Raw genomic sequence first — 18738 nt, forward strand, 5'->3', positions numbered from 1 at the left:
CCAGTTAGAGAACTTTCTGAATTGAGTTTGTATTTTCTCCATGATTATCCAGGAGGTTTTCTGCTTCCTCTCAGAGACAGAAAGCATCAATGCAGACGCTCAATTAGCCTAATATCCTGTTGTTTGACCTATGTGTTTCTGTGATGGCCTGAATCCTGCCTCTAGGCCGTTGACCTATAGAGATAATCAACAGCCCTTCAATTACAATCTGGAAGGATTAAGAGGCAGAGAAGAATGTTTTCTTAAAGAGAAATTGGCTGAATCAGTATTGGTGGCTCAAATTTTCTTAGTTCTTGTTCTCATCTTTGGACTTAATATTACTGTTTCTGCTGGGCTGCTGTTTTGCCTCATAACCATTTCTTTGCAGCGACAAAGAAGCAAGAACACAACCAGAATGAAGCCACTCCCACATGGAGCACAGTGAGATAATAAAGGTACAACACGGACTGATTCAGGTTTTGAGCCGAATCAGTGAAAGGCTGATTCTGAAAAAGAAGACTGGTTCTCTTTGGAGGTGCATTATGAAAGAATGACATTAATAATAAAAAGTGTGGGTTTTTTTTTTGTCTAAAACAGAAAAAGACACGCAAAGCTATCGGCAACATTAAACACGCTTCTGGATATGCAACGAAATAGGTTTCAACAGAGATTAAGAGAAGCTGCTGTCCATGGTTCCGAAGTGAATTTGCTTTCATTCTCCCATCTTGAATAATTTAAATGTTTTAAAACTTGCAACAAGGATCAGAAATTCAGGTCAGCTTTGCAGCACAACTAAGACCAGATGCCTAAGAAGAGCAGGATAAGTTTTAAAAATATATATATTAAACTATTAGCACATGCTGTATCTTTTACTACTTCTAATGTGGCTTTGCAGTGTGCTTACAGGAAAGCACAAGTCTATTATTTGCTCCTTTTTCTGCAGCAGGCCACTGTGCATGGGCAGAGGCAACACACTGCCCACTGCTGGACAGCATCAAGCTCTCCATTTGAAGGTCAGAATAGAATAGAATGAGGTGGAGAACAGCAGCTGTAGATTTTAAAAAAAGACTGAAGTACATTTCCAAAAAATGACAATTTTACTTCTGTCATTTGAGTTCTTTTTGCGCTACCATATAAGATATTTTCAATGTTCCAACTACTGACTGAAAGTTTATTAATATTACAGTGCTTGTAGCTTTTTTTTCATTCTTTATGTTACACACAGCAAGCACTGAATGATCAATAAAGTAACCTACTTTTGCTTCAAGCTCTGACCGCAGCGCCTCCCCTTAACTGGACAAACTGAACAGAAACTAGTCACCAGACTCAACCAAATCCTGAGCCAGCTTACTGTTTTCTGTTGGTACCCTATCAGAAGCCACGATGAGATCACGCATCACCAAACTAACAGGGGCTACAGCAGCCTCTTAGCCAACTGAATCCAAAATGTCATCAAAAAACTTCGCTTATTTTAAGATCTGGATGCGAAACAAAAGACAAGTCAAGCTGATGTCAAAAACTATGAGCTGTCTTGTCCAGCTCAGCCTGGATGCTGGTTGCTGGATGCTGAGGCAGCTTCACACGGGGATTTAACAGGGGATACTGCAGCACAAGAGAACCGTGTGCACAGAAAACTTGCCCAGGAGCATCAGGGAGTCCCGCACTGAGCTTCTCCCTCCCTTTTCCCCTCTGCCTCACTGTCTCACTCTACTTCAAGTCTTTGCAATTAAAACAAATTCAAAAAATATAGATAAAAAGGTAAGTAGAAATGTCTCATTTTGTAAAGAATACTAATCACTGAGGATCAAGATCAACATTTTTTATTTTTTTGAAAAGCCATCTGTTTCTCCATTACAGACCCATAAAAAGTGAAAAGATTGCAGGTTAAGAAGCAAACGCAGCAGCTTACCTTCTGTGCAGGATGTTCCCCGACAATGAGATGTTCCCTTTCTCCGCAGACTCCGAGACACTTTGAGATAGAGAGAAAAAGAATGAATCTCCTCTTACTTTCTCGTACTTCCAGTTTCAGACCAAATGCAAATCTGACAGAGCCCAGAAACACACACCTTTACTCTGACAACTCCACCACAAAAACCCTCACAACCCTGCAAATGCACCCCAAGACTGAAGTACCACAATTTGATGAAGATTTGCTCAGGGGGGGAGGGATGAAAACTACACACACTCACACACTGCAGTTTATTTTTCCTTTTTTTCGTCCTCTTGCCCACTCTCCCGCTCGCTTTTATCCAGCTATCTTTACCCTACGCTGCCTCCTGATTGGGTACACAGCTTTTCAGTAACATAAGCTCTCTTTTTTAATTGGAAGGGAGCCAGTAATGTGGTGCAGCAGAAACCCTCCCGCCCAACTCATCCCGTTTTTTTTTTTTTTGTTGTTTTTTTTTCTTCCCTCCTTCCTAAGTGCCTGTGGAGAAGAATGCTGAGCTCGGCAATTTCCTACGCATCGTCCAAATAATACAACGGGAATGGAGGACAGAGGGATGTGGGAGGAGAAGGAGGAGGAAGAAAAGGGACAGTGGTGATGGAGGGGGAAGAGCATTTGAGGCAGATAAATATGCTGCAGCGGGACAAGCAGGCAGGGGAACAAAGGCGAGGAGGGGTCTCAGGTGTGGTGAGAGATGGGTTTGGATGCACTGGCTGGTTCTGCCCGTTGCAGCAGCGTGACAGCAGGTCAGAGGAAAGCGAGATTTCTCTGCGTTCACTGCAGCGCAGCTCAGTGGCTCTGCTGCAGTAAGTCTGACAGCCAGGCAGGGATGGGGGGATGGGAAAAGAAGAGGAGGAAAAGGAGGAGGAGAGCTATGGATGGCTGCAATGATGCTGAAGTACAGCCTTCCAGGATGTCTTTGGCTTGAAGGAGGGGGTCGGGGGAAGGCATCCAGCCACAGAGCTCACAGTGGTTAATGCATTCACCTTATGAATTATTGAAAGCGTCCCAAAGGAGAATGGGAGGTCTGGCGGTTCAGACCGCCTCTCTGCTGCTAAGGTTCACCCATACATGTTCTCAGCTGGTATCTTAGAACAGCGTGCCCTAAAATAAAATGTCTCCTCACTTGTATTTCATGAGGCACTGAAAAATTTCCTGCTCAGCAAATGTGAGAGATTGATTTTGTGGTGTCAGATTTCTTCCTCCTCCTCCCCTCCTTTTTATTTTTTTTTTTTTTTGAAACCACTCACATCTGGTCTATTGTGTCCCAGCTGCACTTAAGCACAATACCCGAGCAGATCAATAATGGAGCATACAATACCTTGACCATCTGCACAGGCCACAATGAGCACACCACAAGTTATATTTGATGAGTTTGCTCAGACAACATCATCATGGCAGATGGGAAAATAGCAAAAGGAAATCTGATGACTTGGACTTAAGGTTCAAATGCATTACATGTAGTGCATTTTTATTGTGGAAAATTGTTTTTTTTAGCATATAATCCTTTATAAAAGTCTGCCATTGCCTATTATTTTTTGTGAAGGAAAAAATATACATAACTTCCAATTTGTTTATGGATGAAATCAACACTCCTTTAACAAGTTTGACCTCTGGTAATTGAGCTAGATTTTAAGGACATAGTTATAAGCTTGCTTTAATTTGGGGAAAGCTGATGAATCACAAAAGAACAAAATCACAAAAATAGTGGACAAATAAACAGAAGAGTGTGGAAAATGTGGGTAAATCCAACTGACATCATGGAATTATTCACAACTAATATCAGAATATATGCTCTCGTTTATTCTTTATGTTGTACAGAAAATGTTAGGTGTCATGTATTATATTGAGAGTCTTCTGGAGCCCTTTTATCTGAGGAATATGAGCTTCAAGGCAGTTCTTGACAGGGAAACTTTTTTTCAGCTAGCTTGACTCATTTCAGCCAGAGGCAAAAGTACCACAATGAAGACTAAGTTTCCTGTCACTGATTCATAGACGATGCAAAACTTATTGCAAACACTGATGCTGCCCTGTCACTATCACATCCTATGTTCTATCCCAAAGATCTAAATCTGATGGGGGAAAAAAGGATCAAACTTGGTATCAAGCTACCATCAGTGGTCCAAAAGTAAAATACGGTAAAGTAAAATACGATAGTTATGCCTACAAAAACATTTATTAGAAATCCATCACTCCAAAAACTACAACATTCTTGAAGATTTAGCTTTCCTGTGAATCTGTAAACCAAAACTGTTTAACGGTTCGCTGACCCTATGGAGATTTTTTAAAGTAACCTGAAAACTCTTTTTTTCTATCTTTTTGCCATGATTTTATTGCTTATTTTATATTTCCTATATGCATGATGTATCTTGTGCAAAACTTAATGACCTTTATGTCTTTGAAAATCACTTCATAAACTCACTATTCAGTTAAGACCATGGTTTCTGAGAATTAGCTTCATATTATTCAAAAAGATGAACTTTACCTGTTCACAGACACCATCCTCTGGTATTTGGAATAAATTCTACAATTTCCTTGCATTGCCACAAAAAATTATTTTGGATGTTGCCTTACAAGACCCAGGAATTGGACTGGACAACCAATAATGTAAATTTGGTTTGGAACCAAGAAGCCGCCTGCCAACTGGCATCTTGGTGGGCAGGCCATGATTGGGGTTTGCCATCATGTCATAGCATGTATTTCTAAGGATACTTTCTCTTCAACAGGAGACAACAAGACCTCTAAGCATTTTGACCCTTGTGCAGATTTCAACAGCCCATAAAACATTGCGTCATTTCTCTTCATTCCGGTCAGTTTGGCAAATTATAAACTTTCTAATTCAATTCAGATAATTTATAAACTGCTAGCTCATAACACATATCAAGACAATTTACAAAAAAAGCAATTTCAATTCAATCTTATAAACATTCCAATTGATTCTACTCTTCATATAATGGATCAAGTTTATTATTCCAAAAAAAAAGTTATCCAAGTGAAATATGCTTCATGTCATTGACTTGTAGCATTAACATCTCCTGAATGTCTGTGCTTCTCTACACATTAACCCCTCTTTAATTATCTTTTTTTCTGCAACAATCAATTTCATCCAAATTTTCAGGGGAATCTTATGTAACCAACATGTTCATTGGCTGCCTTCTTTCTTAAATTAGGGCCACCTGCTGGTTCACAAGATGAATGACCTCACTGATTGAACTCTACAATAAAGTAAATAAATTGCCATGTAGAAATATATTTTCTACAAACATAGACCTTGATGTGCTTAATGATGCTGGACTGTTATTACTGAACACAACTGGAGCTCCATAAATTATCATAGTAAAGTCAGTAAAACAAAAACATTAAAAAAAATAAATAAATAAAATAAAATTATAACTTGCAAATCTGCTACAATAAAAGATCAGAACATAAATGGTTAGATTCCTGTGGTATTGATGGGTATTCTGAAGCACAGAAATCTACATTACTTACAAACTGGGTTACTATTTGACAATAAAGTTAGATTAAAAGTGTTTTGACTGATGTGGCAGCAAGGTCATAAATGACGCACTTCACTAATGAACCGTTTATGCTTGAGCAAAAGGACTGAAGCCATCCCTTCATTTGTTTATCAAAGGGAAATATGAATTACCCAGGGTAATAGAGCCAAATCCTCTGATCTAATTTAACAAAAGAAATTTAGACATTTCGGGTTTGTTGGGAAATTCAGATAACTCATTTGCCACATTTTAAAACATATTTAAGAAAACATTCTGTAAACCATTGTTTTATTCTTAACAGCTGGGGAACAAGGCGGATTATAAAAGCATCATAGATGAAAAATATAAAGAAGAATAACAGAAACAATGGCCGTGTGAAGCTGTAGCCGAGAAAATGACGTAGTTATTTTTGGATCAACTGCATTCTAAGTATTAGAATGTCAAAATGCTTTCAAAAAAGCCCTACAGAAGGTGTGTTCTATAGCTAGTACAGTGGTGTGTTACTCACCTCTGTTAAATATTGATTTGGTGATAAAAACCCTAAATTCACACAAGAGGGAGCCCTGCTGTAATCAGAAAGCAGAAAACTACAGATTGGAGATTTCCTTTACCAGAGCTGCTGAAGAGAGCTCTGTGTCATTTCTCTGCAGTGAAACTGATTTGTTAGAAGATACATTTTATTTGCAATATAATTACCAAGCTTCTTTTTATGCTGCGGGAATAATGGAGAAAAGTGAATACAGTGAACTCTGCCAATAATAATTATAAAAACCACGTATCATCGCATATTTTCCTTCATCACTGTGGTCTCTGCTTTCCTGGGCAGACTGTACACTGTTATGGAGATATCCGTCTCTTTAAAGACTTGCTCCAGGATCCTTGACACCTTTGACCACTCCAGTCGGTCCAGGCCACACCCAATTCTGAGGGGGAGACACGAGACAAACATGCCGTTTAATCATTCCCACTAAAGAAGAAGAATTAAGGGAAATTGAGGTAAAAAACAAAACAAAAACAAAGAAGAATGGTATTTTTCCACTGTAGTTCCTACAAACCGAGGTATTGATATCCTATTGACACCATTCTGTAAGCAATGAGACTTCATGTCTTCAAGACTCTTTCTCAGGTTGTCATATGTGGGTTTCTGGCTGGCTCTTTTCTTTGTGATCTGAGACACATAATAGGAAAGACACAGTTACAAGACTGAATAATAAAACAACTTTCATTATAATAACTGACCACACTGTTTACCAGATAATAGATGAAACGTTGATCACATGCCAGGACAGCACATTGTCCTGGCACCTTCTCTATTCGGACATACATAAAAAAAAATACAACACATTGCATGAATTAGTACCAAATGTTGGTACGAGACATTAGGTATCAACTTTACAAATAAACTTTACAAAGATACAACTTTTTCTCCTGAAATTATTCCCCAAACAAAGACTTTTTAATAACTAGTCTGACTCACTCTGCTTCTTTAACGTCGACACTTCGCCGAACCTTTTCTTGAACATCGTTGCTATCCCTGCCCCCATGCGGATGTCCTCACTGATGCAGTGGGCCAAGGATTCATCCCGTGGGCAGGAAAACAGGTCGCCGGTGACATACTTCAATGTCCAGCTGTATTCTGAACGCTAGCCACGAGGGGGCAGCGTTTAACAACAGTTAAATAACAGAAACTGAAACAATGTGCTGACACATTTGCGATTACTAAGTCGTCCAACTGTAATCATTACCTGCATTTTATAAGTGAATGATGGTGCTTGGCTTTCAGAAGACACTGAAAACATTGTGTTTAGATCCTGTTTGCTGACTGGATTCAGTAGTAAAACCCGTGAACACCTCTGCCTATGTAAACACGCAACGCTGCGGAGGACTATATGCATGTGCTTCCGACCGAAAGACGAGTTTCGTAGTTTTCTTTCAAGTCTTAAAGTGTCTCGTTTAAGTAGCAAAACACTTAAAGCAGTTCGAAGTTTGAAAACTACATACACAATTAACTTACACTTATCCCTGCCGCAGGACCAAAGCGGAGAAACGAAACATAATCTAGGCTCTCGCGAGAGAAAACGAGTTTTTGAACAAGTGAAACGATTCGCACTATTTAAACACCAGCGCAAAAAGCGGAGCCGCCTTGAAGGCGGAGTATGCTTTCAATCTCAGCCTTGGATTTTGTGACTGAAGACGGTCTATTAAGAGTAACACTAACATATAATTGCGGGTAAAAGTATCTCCGGTTCTCCCAACGCAAATAAAGATTATTGGGAAATTTTTAATTGTTCAAATATTGTCATAAGCATTACACACCAATATCAGGCACACCTTACACATCTAATCAAAGACTTAATTATTTGCACCAGGTGCTTGAGAACCAGGAATGTTACCGGTAATGTTTCACTGCATATAAGAAATATAAATAAGTAAGATAACTTGGCATACAAGTTAGAAATAAGGCATAGTTTTGCAAATTTTGAATTAAAGCAACACAACAGTACCTACCTGGATGTAGTAGAACGAAGAAAAAATCTTCCTGGGTAGGCAGGTGGTTAAAATTCTACCACTGACTGCAATGGACCCTCAACAGAACCTGGAAGAATCCTCTGAGTTTTCAGTTTCCACCTGCTAGAAGCTGAAGAGCTCCATGGAAAGATGTATACGTCTACCAAAAATTACCAATTTACTTTGAGCTTTAGGCAAATTTAGTAAGAGGTTTGGGTTTCTCTTTTTCAGCCAGATGAATCAGAACACAGGCTTCGTACATCCTCAGTTCTTGCTCGGGCATTTGCCAGTTCACTCACACTGACTTATTTTAAATTTTTTCTAGCAACATTTCTGTTTGTCAGCCCAGTCCTTTTGCCTCTATCAAAACAAAATCACAATATTTAACTGAAGTTCATGTAAAATAAATAACTCCCCAAGTCAATAAGCCAACTTTCAACTTTTTTTATTGAACAACTTTTATTCTTAATTCATGACACAATAAGTTGAACACACAGTTGTTGCTTTATGGCTGTAAAACAGACCTATAATAAAATATGCAGCAATTATTTACACTGTTCTTCATTTGCACCAATGCTTCACTGACTGTGCAACTGCTATAAACACATAATCCATTCAAAAGCAATGGATGCATCTAGGTTTTGTACATAATTTTTTGAAGCCAAAATGCCTTTTTATATACATTTATGTACAAAATCAACATGGTCACATAATAGGTCAAAGTGATTTCCAGTGTTAGAAGTTAGCACTGCGTCTTCGCTCATTGATCCAGTCACCAGGGTTCACGTCCATCTGCAGCATCTTCATCACCCACTTGTCCCTGCGTGCTCCATCAATAAACTCATCCAGCGACAGCTCACCTGTGTGACAAAATATAGGTTTTCCATTTTTTGATCCAGTAACAATGAACGCAAGTGCATCCTTACATTTGTGTAAATGACACCAAAAACTGTAAAAAAAAAAAAAAAAGCTGTCACAAACTCTCACCATCTCCATTTTCATCGACCAGTTCAAATATCCTATCAACCACTTGGTCTGGGGTAAGAAGATTACATTCTTCATCCAGCTCCCCATGGCAGGCTTTCTTTAGCCGGTAAATAGACTGTAAGTGACACGAAAGGATGACACAATGACTTCTTGCACATCTTTTTAAAGCAAACTTTGAAATCTCCAGCAGATGAAAACTACTGCGCATGTGAAAGTAATTTAATGGAAATATACCTCCACAATTTCAAGAAGTTCTGTTTTGTCGATGCATCCACTCCCATCTTTGTCGTACATTTTGAATGTCCATTTAAGTTTATGTTCCAATTTGCCTCGAAGAACTAAATTTAAAGCTGCGACATATTCCAGAAAATCTATGGTGTTGTCCTGTGAAATCAGATGTTCAAATGTTAAAAAAAAAATTAGATGAAAACCTAAAGAGGCAACATTGTTGCTATGCAAAATGACAAACAACATACATTTATTCAGAATGTCTGGAGATATTTAAGGTGACAATATTATATTTTAAAAAAATTGCATTAACCATCTACCTACTAGAAAAAATTTAAAGAATACAGAGTAAAAAGTGCAAGCCGCTTTTGAGTTTGCTTGAGCTTTTCAGCTACACTTGAATTGCTGTCAAGCACATGCAGTGTCATCCAGCCACATAAATTCTTTGATTCATTTCATGTGCACAACATTTTAACATTATTAATAGAGCAAATAATACCAGAATTGAGGCCCAATGTACTTACGCCGTTCTTGTCAAAGGCTCGAAACATGTTCTCGATGTAATCTGCAGCCTCCTTGTTGTCGGTGACACCAAAAAAACTCTTGAACTCGTGCATGAATAGTGTTCCACTTGGGCATTCCACGACAAATTTCTTATACCATTCCTGCAGCTCTGCCACATCAATTTCCTTGTCGGGGTCGTTGTCTTCACTCAGGCGCTGACCCATGATGGGATGATTTTCTGTAACTCCCCCGAAACAGAGATTATTTCTCACATTACAAATAACCAGACTAAGATGTGCGGCTGCTTTGCTGCTTTCCTTCTCGAGAGATCAAAATCTATCAATTTCAGTTCACATTTACAAAATGGTTTCTTAAGCTTTTTGCGAATCAGCGAAAATGAAAGTAATCAAAAAAGCATATAGGTCCATATAAACAGTACAGTTATTAGCCTTGTTGTTGTGGCAAATCCCTTCTGAAAGTGAGGATGAGACAAAGACTGTTGTGGGTCACATGGCAAAGGATTAGAAATGAAGACCTGTCAAAATCAGTTAGTTCAAACAATCATGAAGGGATATCCTTGTCAATCACACTAAACACAGAAACATCTTAGCATTGTCTGTATGTCTTGTGGTCTCCACATCCTTAAAATAGGTTCCAGGAATATATTTTATACTATATTTAGTTTGAAATAGATTTAAAGTAAATACTTTTGTTTTTTAACAGCGATGTTTGGAAACCACGGTTGGCAAACTTGGTTTCTCTTTTAAAGCAATAATTCTAGACAGCTACATTATTCTACACTATTTCAATAAGAATTGCAGAGAATAATTTGCTAATTTGTCCTTGTTGATACCGGTACTTTATCCCACTTTTCAAACAAGTCGGTCTTTATCAACTTTTTTTTACTTAATTTGTTACTTTCAACCTGATCATTCAAAACAAATTGCAACAAATAAATTGTGAAACCACATATTTAAGCATAACTTAATTAGTATAAGTGACAACATTTAATTTTCCTTTGGGTTCAATAAAAAATTTTTGAATTTGAATATAATTTGTAGTAGAATTTAAAAGCCACAAAATGGTGCAAAAAGTAGAATTTAGTGTAGTTGGTCTCAAGTGTCCGTTTGTAGAGAAGCTTCTCATTTCACAGTACAGATTTAAGGACAAAGGTGGTTTAGTGAAATTAATTAATGCATTACTAAAACATGAGAAGATGAGATGAAAACAAAGAGTCTGGTGTGGCAATTTTAATCCAGTCCCAGAATAGGAAGATTTTGATCCGTCTGATGAATCATTGAGGTCAAGTGTTCAGTTATCCTTGAAAGTCCTAATTACTATTTACACGTCTGCTGTACTCTATCTACCTCAAGGCCACCATAAATGTGTTGATGTGAGAGCTGCAAGGTGACATAATCTCTGTGTCACACTATTGAAAGTAACTTACTTTAGTGGAAAAACGACCACATTGTATGTAGGCTAGGTCTGCCCCAGTCCATATATGTGCTGACAGCAGTTATAGTGATAATCTTAGCTTAGATGTGTCAAGGCCGTTGGGGAGTCACTGGATGTTATCCTCTTGTGATTAAAATGATTCATACCCTCTGGTCTTACACAACCGATATTTTAAATTAACCTGTCTGCTTTCTCTCTACCAATCACGGAGCTCATATTTCCAGTGTTCGATCTATGTCTGTACCTGAGGATTGTTGTATTACTGGTTAAGTGAACAGGAAACTTTTAAAACCAACATTTAAGGGTTGAGCCTGTGATCAATATTAGCAGGAGGAATGAAAAGCAGTGTATGATTAAGAGATTTTCATAAATGGACATGCAGGGTTGAAGTGATCCACTTACCTACAACATACTCCATACTTAGTTGCTTATAAGATTTTCAAAACTCCACACATACATTATATTTATAACGCATAAAGAAATCTGAAATACCCAAACTTTGACTTGCTTTCGAGAATGAAAAATCTTGAGAAATAAGCATTTTAAATTATGCAAGTTATTTGGATCTTCATGTTCAGTCCTGTATCTGTAGAATATATATATATATAATTAATACCTACTTTATTTTTTTTAAGTTAATTGAAGTGTCTTGGAACTTTTAGTCATTAATCCATCAATTTCTGTTTACCTGGGGTTTAAATTTGAAGTGATACATGAAGTGAGGTCGAGTCCTCTGACCTACTCTTTAAAATGGGAACATAGGAACATCTTCTACTAAACCAGGTGAGATTTTATTGTTTTAATTAAAATAGGTTTTTTGCTAATATATCGTTCTGTATCCTATCCTTGCTTTAAATTTCTCCACAACTTTATCCTGGTTGAGGATAAAGAGACCATTTTTTTATTGTCTCTAGCAAACTTCTCAGGTCTTCACAGCACTGCTATTATTTATTAATGAGCTAAAACAAGTAGACTTATTATTATGCATGTGAGATCTGAAGGGAACTGCTGGAACTTAATTTATTTAGAAGTATTTGTGTGAAGAGGATTTAAAACATGCACCCCAAACTTTTCATATTTTCTTCAGTAAAAAAAACACCACATGAAATTGTAATAGTTTGAATCTATCACTAAAGATCTCAAAAACATTCAGTGGTTCTAACACAATGTGGTAAAATTCAAGTTATGAAAACCTTTGCAAAACATTGTATGTTCATGTATAGTGAGGATAGTAAAGGACAGCAAGGGAAAAATCTCCAAATATTGCTGTCATAGAAATGCACCAATATTGTATGAAAAATTTTGCAAACAACATATTTTAATGGTTTAGTGTACATCATTACCTTAATGAATTGTTTAGGGTGATGTATCACCTAATGTCCTCTATCATTAGGTGATAGAGGACAAATGTAAACAAAAATAAAATTTAGCCGCCATTTCCAGAATTCCATCTCATTATTCTAAATGTGTGACATGTTGATTTGTAAGAAAAACAAGATGCCAAACCAATTCCAATTTCAGCTTTTATTGCTTTCTGTGAATATTCTCACACAAGCTCAAGCCTTCGGTTTCCAGCAGTCAGTTTTACAAAGAATGCGGACATGTATTACAAGACTACAAAAGCTCATTTACAGATAAGTATTGTGGAAATCTCAATTATCAAAAAAAGACAGATGTACAACTACGGTCTGACACCAAGAAAATAAAAGTACCTTGCATTTTGTTTGAGCAATTTGGTTTGAGCAAACCAAATTGCTCAAATAAAAGGGCTCAAAATGGCAACTTGTATTGGCTTCATAGGGACACGGAGCGAAACGTTTCTCCAGCTTTCAAGAGTGTGAAGTGCACGATCAGAAGAAATATGCTATATGTGCTTTATATAAAAGAAAAGCAGACATATATAATATTTTGGTTAATATCTGAACAGCATTAATACAAAAAACAGAAACCTGAAACTACTGTGCTTGCCCTAAAACAACTTTGTCAAATGGTTCTTCTTGGAAATAAACACCAAATAACTAATGGAATTACTGAATACATCATCTACATTAAGTTAGATATTCAAATATAAAAATTAGGAAAGAAAAAAGGTTAGAAAAATGGTTTTGTTTATTGAAAAAGGCAGTCTTCATTATGTTGTTAAATCATCTTCCAGTTTAAAGATCTGGTGAACAGTGGCCAGGAGAAGCTGAAACAGAAGAAGACGTCAAGATCCTTCTAAGAAGTCTCCAAGTCCACTTGTCTCTTGGTCCTGAAGCCTAATGCTCCACAGTGCTACAGATTTACCTTTGGGGTTGTGTCATACAGTGTAGAAAACAAGTCAGTTGGCATTCCTGCCTTTCAAGTTAGTTGTGTTCTCCCAGTTCTAATGAGGTCTCTGTGCTGTCTGAAGTTTCAGCACCACCCTCTGTTGCCAGATCAGGGGAATTACTGCAAGACACTTTTTCACTGGCTGAGCCCTCTGCATCACTGCTGCTGCTGTTGCACAAAGCATTGTCCTGTTCGAAGGTTGAATGTGTCTCTGATAGAGTCGCTTGGTCCGACTGATCCACAGAGATGTTGCTCTGAACACTGGCAGCAGCACTAGCCTCATTCGACTCCCCTTCCCTCTCAGGTGGTTCAGACTGTGTGCTGCTTTCCCCTAAGAAGAGAAGATGTCACTTTTTAATGATAGAACATAGTAAATATTCACAATTATTATGACGAAACTGAACTGCAGTTAAATCAGAAATTCTTATATTTTATGCCATTTTATGCAAGAGGAGTTTGTCAAAGGGATTTTACATCCTTCATTTGTTTAATAAAATTATTTTTTTTAAAAATCATTGAAAATGTAATTTATTATTGAATTTAAAGGTGAAATTCAACTACAAAATACATGTATAATTTTGAATTACTGCATCAGTGTGATGTACAAAACAGCTAACAACCTGTGGAGCTGCGGAGGTGTTAGGACAGCCAAAGCTGCTTTAATAGCAGCCTTTATTGTTGGTTCTGATATTTATCAACTTGGCCTTTGCTTCACAATTCCCTTAAGGGTGTGGAAATATCAGCTGATTGTTTAAACTACCTTCCAGTTCAATTTCCATTATTATGCTTGGAAAGAGCCCTTTAAATCTATACAGAAGAGGACTTTGACTTTTAAATCGAATTACTGTAATAATGATGAAATTCTAATTTATTGGACATTTAGCTGGTTCTGTACATGAACCAGCTAAATGTTTATGTCCACCCATATATTAATCACACTTGTGCTCTATAAAAATTAATGTTTGTGGACTGTGAAGTAGCATATTTTTAATGTGTCTTAAACAAACAACACAATCCTGCTGTTAAGTGTTCTTAAGTACAAGTTAGCGTAAGTAAGGATAAATTCACACTTACCATGACTGTCTGATTTACAGGGTGTGTCATGAAATGTTTCACTGCTGCACTCTTGACCGCAAGTGTCTTCCTCTGACTCTGGTGTGTCTGATGAACTCTCTGGTTCTTTATGACAAGATGACTCATTTTCTTCTCTTTCCGTTTCGTCATCATATTCACCAGTCTTCCGTTTCTTGGCCTCCTGTTTGTCACAGTCAGATTCTTCGTCTTCTTCTCGATGTTTGTGCTTGATTCCATGTTTTGGTTTCGCCTCGTCTTCTGAAGGTGGCGTTTCACTGTCACACACAATAAATCTGTTGGTAATGTTCACAATTTTTTGGCTTTTAAAAGATATAGTCTTAACTTAGCAAGATTTTATTAGTAGTGTTGATACAGTCTCCACACAATGAACATATACAGTCTTTTCCATACTCACTTACCGGTATCCCTAGTAAATGTTATTAAATATTATTATTTTGCAAAGATAATTTCACACTAAATTCTGAAATATTAAATCTTTAATCCACATACATTTACTCATCAGAAGACTCGAATGTTATACAAAAAGTGTTATTAAATACATGCCACTTATTTCCATCCCTTACAATTTCTGCAAAATAAGCCTAACTGAAGCATTTTAATGCACAACTTCCTATTTATTTGGTATAAAATCCAAAATGGGATGTAGAAGCCCTTTTTTGTCTTTGCTATTTTTCAAAGTGGGAAAAAAGGAACATGGTGTGCAAAAAAAGAAATGCAGACATATCTTCATAAGACAGAAAATGGCTGTTCATCATGAACATTTGATGAGCAGTCATTATTACAGAGACAATAATGAACAAGATTGAAAATGTGTAAAGCACCTCATGTTATGGTGGAGTATCTGTGATGAATAGCTTGAAACAATTATATCTTAATTTTCCTTTTAAAACTCTTCTTTCTACACATCTTTACTATGAATACCAATAAAAATGGCAGGTGCTGTACTATACATTGACTCATAATTTACCTGGAATGGTGCTCTTCTGTTTCAGTGATTCCATCTAGCTCTTTACTGGCTGGACACCCTGGGAGCCCATTGGTGGAAAGTGAAGATGATGACAGCTTTGGTCTGTTGAGCGTTTTTGACAAACTTGGCCCATTCACATTTCGACTGCTGAACAAGACCACAACAAACAGATTAATACCTACACATTCAAGAATTTGTTTTCTTCTTCAAAGAAATATCAGCAATTACCCCCACCTTTCTAAATATAGAGATGGGTTTCCAAGAAACATTACTCCATTCATTCTATTCATAGTCGATGTCCCATTTTTTCTTTTAAGGAAGTAAAAAAAAGTATTAATTAATTTTACATTAATATTTGTAGCTGTTACAATTTACTTGGCAGCTGATATACTTACTCTGATGTGGGATGCAGATAGCTCACCACCATTACATTCTGCAGTAAACAAAAGAAAATAAAAATACAGTTCAAAGCAATAGACTGCACATTTATATGCATTACATGGCACCAATTTATGGATTTTAGGCCTTAAAAAAAGATAACTGTATCTCACCTTTTCCAGACCTCTAAGAAACTTGTCTGTACCCGTGTAATTACGCTTGGGGTCTGTAAGCAGCTCACACAGCCGCTGAATGGTGAATGGAATCCTGGAGAGGTTATCAGAGACATAAGTAAAAGTGATAAATAGACATCTCGCTCCCAGCACCAGAGCTGTTTAAAAAAAATAAAAACGGGTTCCAAGGTATAGACGGATGATTAAAAAAAACGCAGAACTAACCTATGAAAACAAGGTAAAAAAAAATAATAAAAATTTGAGTAAAACAGCCCCTTATCATCCACCTGCAGACAATCCTTTTGTAACATGATGTGTAAAAAGCTTTTTATGATTATTGTTACTCTTCTCATAAAAAAGCTAAATAAAAAAAATAAGACCACTTGCAATATGAGCCACTACCGATAAAGGCATTAACTTTATTATCTAGAAGAGTAGGAAGGTTTGTAATTTATTGATTCTTTGCTCAGTTGCAGAGTATTTATATCATGCTTAACTCACCCATTATAACCATCCACAATCTTCAAGATCCTTTTCTTCATTTCTTCAAAGGGAATATATTCCACATTGGGATTGTGAGAGTCTCTCTCTTCTGGTGCTGAAGCATGAAAATCCTCCATCACTTTATCCAGCTTAAATAAAAAGTATGTTTTGAACTGTGACCACGGGATCCTAAAGGGGAACATAATATTAGAAAAAGTACAGATAAGTTATAATACAGTTCAGGTCTACAATGTGTGCAGTTATTAGGCAAGTCTTATTAGATTGTTTTTATAAATCACCATCTACCGTGCTCTTGACTAATTCATAATGTTAGTAAACCTTAAACATGCATTTTTAAGAAAGCAAAAATGAGGTTTGGGTTTGTTAGAAGAATATATATATTCTTCTAACAAAAGAATATATTTTGTTCTATATATATATATATATATATATATATAATATATATATATATATATAAATTTTACATAATATATGTGCAATTATTAGGCAAATATTACTGTGCAGAATTCAACTAAATAAAAAACACATGTTCTCCATCTCTTTTTATTTTCATTGCTTAAGTGTGTAAGTGAATGAACCCAAAAATTTCTAATAAATATTTCTGACATTTAAAAAAGTGAAACCAGTGGCTAATAAACGAGCCACATTTCTTATCAAGAACTATTACAAGCCTTTCATTTATGAAGTGTGTCAACATCTTGATCAGCTTTTTGTGCACCAAGAACTACAGCCACTTAAATTTCTTTTTTTGGTCCATTTTTCCTAAAAAAAAAAAAAAGAAAAATTGCCTAATAATAATGTACACCTTAATACATGGTGTTGATCTCCTTCAGTCACACATTCATTACTCAGATAGACATCATATGCCATTTTAAATACATTAAGAATTCAAGTTCATCCCCCTTGAAGTTAAAAGACTAAGTCTAAAAATGATAGTCAAAATACTCACATGTATATGCCTAATTGTGAACACAGTGTAAATGAAAACATAAAGACTTTATGCTAATTGTCTCAGATTTGCAAGTTCCTACTTACATTGGTTGTCCTGTTTTGGCGACATGACACAGGAATTGCTCAAGAGCGGGACAGGTCTCCTTCTTCCCTCTTTTCTCAAAATCTGTAAACAATCACAGTGAGTAAAAAGGGTAAAACTATTTATTATTATTAAAATTCATTCAACTGTATAACATGAGCACATCAGAAGATATGGAAAATAAATCTAAAAGACAACAATTATAAATGTATATCAAAATTTTAAAATAGCAACAAAAAGTTCATTTAAAACACACACACTTGTCTATTTCTGTTAATTGTATTACCTAGAGCTGATAAAAACCTCCTATTTAGCTTCTTAGAAGCTATTACGAAACCAATAAAAAAGTAGCCTCAAAATTAGATTTATTCTTCTGAGTTTCCATTTGCTGTTAGCCATAATCACTAAAAAAATTTAACATATATTACCAAGAAATATTTACATTGGTTTTACTTTTAGGACTGCGTAAATGAAATACATTGACTTTGATGACAGTCAAAAAGCAGCCCGTGAAACTTTTTGAAATTATTTTTTACTTTCAAACCACAACTTGCACACACAACACAAAGTGGCATTAGGTTAATAATTTCAACTGCTCTTTTCTTTAGTTATGAAATAGGAAAATGTAAATAGCTGAGAGGGAAACACCAATACAAGTAGCTACATATTAAAATAACCACATTACTTTCCAATCGAAGTGAACAGATTATTGTTAGCAGAGTGTTCCTGAGCTAGCTGTTTACATAACCGTCTCAGATGGTACATAAACGGGTTAAAAGTGTGGTATGTGACGGACTTGTTCCAACCAAAAGATACTTGTAAAGCAGCCAAGCCAAACTAATGACAACACCTCATTGCCTAAGAATATTCTGAACACATTTTTCATAAAAAAAAGCTGCATTTCGTAGAGTAACGTGCGTTACGTAGATAGCAAATAATACCAATTCATCGTGGGGGGAAAAACACTTAATTTAAACATTTTAAAAAACGAATTGTTATTTTTTTCATAAATGTAAACATTGCCTTGAAACGCTTCCAATATTGCGTCGATATCCATAGCTGTGTCCAGTCCTCAGGCAGGAAATGCTTGTTGGTTAGCAGAAAGGCTAGCAGGTAGCAATCCAACAAAGCTGCTGGCAGTGCAGAACTGCGCATGTCTGCAATTACGTTTGCAC

At 36.5% G+C, this 18738-nt stretch overlaps 4 protein-coding genes across 6 annotated transcripts in view; all 4 read right to left on the bottom strand.

The window, feature by feature from the left end:
- LOC129370296 (synaptotagmin-2-like) overlaps positions 1 to 1932 on the bottom strand; it is a 63532-nt gene extending 61600 nt beyond the window's left edge. For both annotated transcript variants that reach the window (XM_055046185.1, XM_055046182.1), the window contains exon 1: positions 1889 to 1932. The gene's annotated coding sequence lies outside the window, so the exon portion shown is untranslated. The remainder of the gene's footprint in view (positions 1 to 1888) is intronic.
- Positions 1933 to 6198: 4266 nt separating this feature from the next.
- oard1 (O-acyl-ADP-ribose deacylase 1) lies at positions 6199 to 7488 on the bottom strand. Its single transcript, XM_055046190.1, has 5 exons — positions 7167 to 7488; positions 6899 to 7064; positions 6673 to 6731; positions 6477 to 6589; positions 6199 to 6344 (listed from the first exon to the last, which is right to left on the bottom strand). Exons 1-5 carry the CDS (start codon positions 7314 to 7316, stop codon positions 6200 to 6202), a joined length of 633 nt encoding a protein of 210 aa, XP_054902165.1. The 5' UTR covers positions 7317 to 7488; the 3' UTR covers position 6199.
- Positions 7489 to 8358: 870 nt separating this feature from the next.
- guca1b (guanylate cyclase activator 1B) lies at positions 8359 to 10126 on the bottom strand. The gene is made up of 4 exons (XM_055046191.1): positions 9669 to 10126; positions 9151 to 9300; positions 8917 to 9031; positions 8359 to 8789 (listed from the first exon to the last, which is right to left on the bottom strand). The coding sequence occupies exons 1-4, from the start codon at positions 9870 to 9872 to the stop codon at positions 8665 to 8667; spliced, it is 594 nt and encodes a 197-aa protein (XP_054902166.1). The 5' UTR covers positions 9873 to 10126; the 3' UTR covers positions 8359 to 8664.
- A 2486-nt stretch (positions 10127 to 12612) lies between these two features.
- On the bottom strand, positions 12613 to 18737 carry LOC129370298 (serine/threonine-protein phosphatase 4 regulatory subunit 2-A-like). 2 transcript variants are annotated; one of them, XM_055046188.1, is made up of 9 exons: positions 18587 to 18737; positions 17566 to 17647; positions 16528 to 16698; positions 16027 to 16120; positions 15871 to 15908; positions 15710 to 15784; positions 15476 to 15619; positions 14488 to 14762; positions 12613 to 13744 (listed from the first exon to the last, which is right to left on the bottom strand). In XM_055046188.1, the coding sequence occupies exons 1-9, from the start codon at positions 18618 to 18620 to the stop codon at positions 13449 to 13451; spliced, it is 1209 nt and encodes a 402-aa protein (XP_054902163.1). In that variant the 5' UTR covers positions 18621 to 18737; the 3' UTR covers positions 12613 to 13448. The 2 variants fall into 2 exon arrangements, with proteins under 2 accessions (XP_054902163.1, XP_054902162.1); XM_055046187.1 differs by having other exon boundaries at positions 15476 to 15622.
- Between the last annotated feature and the right edge of the window lies 1 nt (position 18738).

This window comes from Poeciliopsis prolifica, unplaced genomic scaffold (assembly GCF_027474105.1).
Source record: "Poeciliopsis prolifica strain line A6 unplaced genomic scaffold, Auburn_PproV2 SCAFFOLD023, whole genome shotgun sequence".
NCBI lineage: Eukaryota > Metazoa > Chordata > Actinopteri > Cyprinodontiformes > Poeciliidae > Poeciliopsis > Poeciliopsis prolifica.

Bases quoted from the DNA above. Each gene is read 5' to 3' on its own strand.
- oard1 (XM_055046190.1), bottom strand. From the start codon at position 7,316: ATGCATATAGTCCTCCGCAGCGTTGCGTGTTTACATAGGCAGAGGTGT. The intron at 7,065-7,166 runs GTAATGATTACA...CCTCGTGGCTAG, and splicing joins CATTCACTTATAAAATGCAG to CGTTCAGAATACAGCTGGAC. The intron at 6,345-6,476 runs GTTTGTAGGAAC...TCTCCCCCTCAG, and splicing joins AATAGGATATCAATACCTCG to AATTGGGTGTGGCCTGGACC.
- guca1b (XM_055046191.1), bottom strand. From the start codon at position 9,872: ATGGGTCAGCGCCTGAGTGAAGACAACGACCCCGACAAGGAAATTGAT. The intron at 9,301-9,668 runs GTAAGTACATTG...CTGATTTCACAG, and splicing joins GAGCCTTTGACAAGAACGGC to GACAACACCATAGATTTTCT. The intron at 9,032-9,150 runs GTATATTTCCAT...TGTCACTTACAG, and splicing joins AACTTCTTGAAATTGTGGAG to TCTATTTACCGGCTAAAGAA.
- LOC129370298 (XM_055046187.1), bottom strand. From the start codon at position 18,620: ATGGATATCGACGCAATATTGGAAGCGTTTCAAG. The intron at 16,121-16,527 runs GTGAGTTAAGCA...TAACCTCTCCAG, and splicing joins ATTGTGGATGGTTATAATGG to GATTCCATTCACCATTCAGC. The intron at 15,623-15,709 runs GTGGGGGTAATT...GGTCTTGTTCAG, and splicing joins CCATCTCTATATTTAGAAAG to CAGTCGAAATGTGAATGGGC.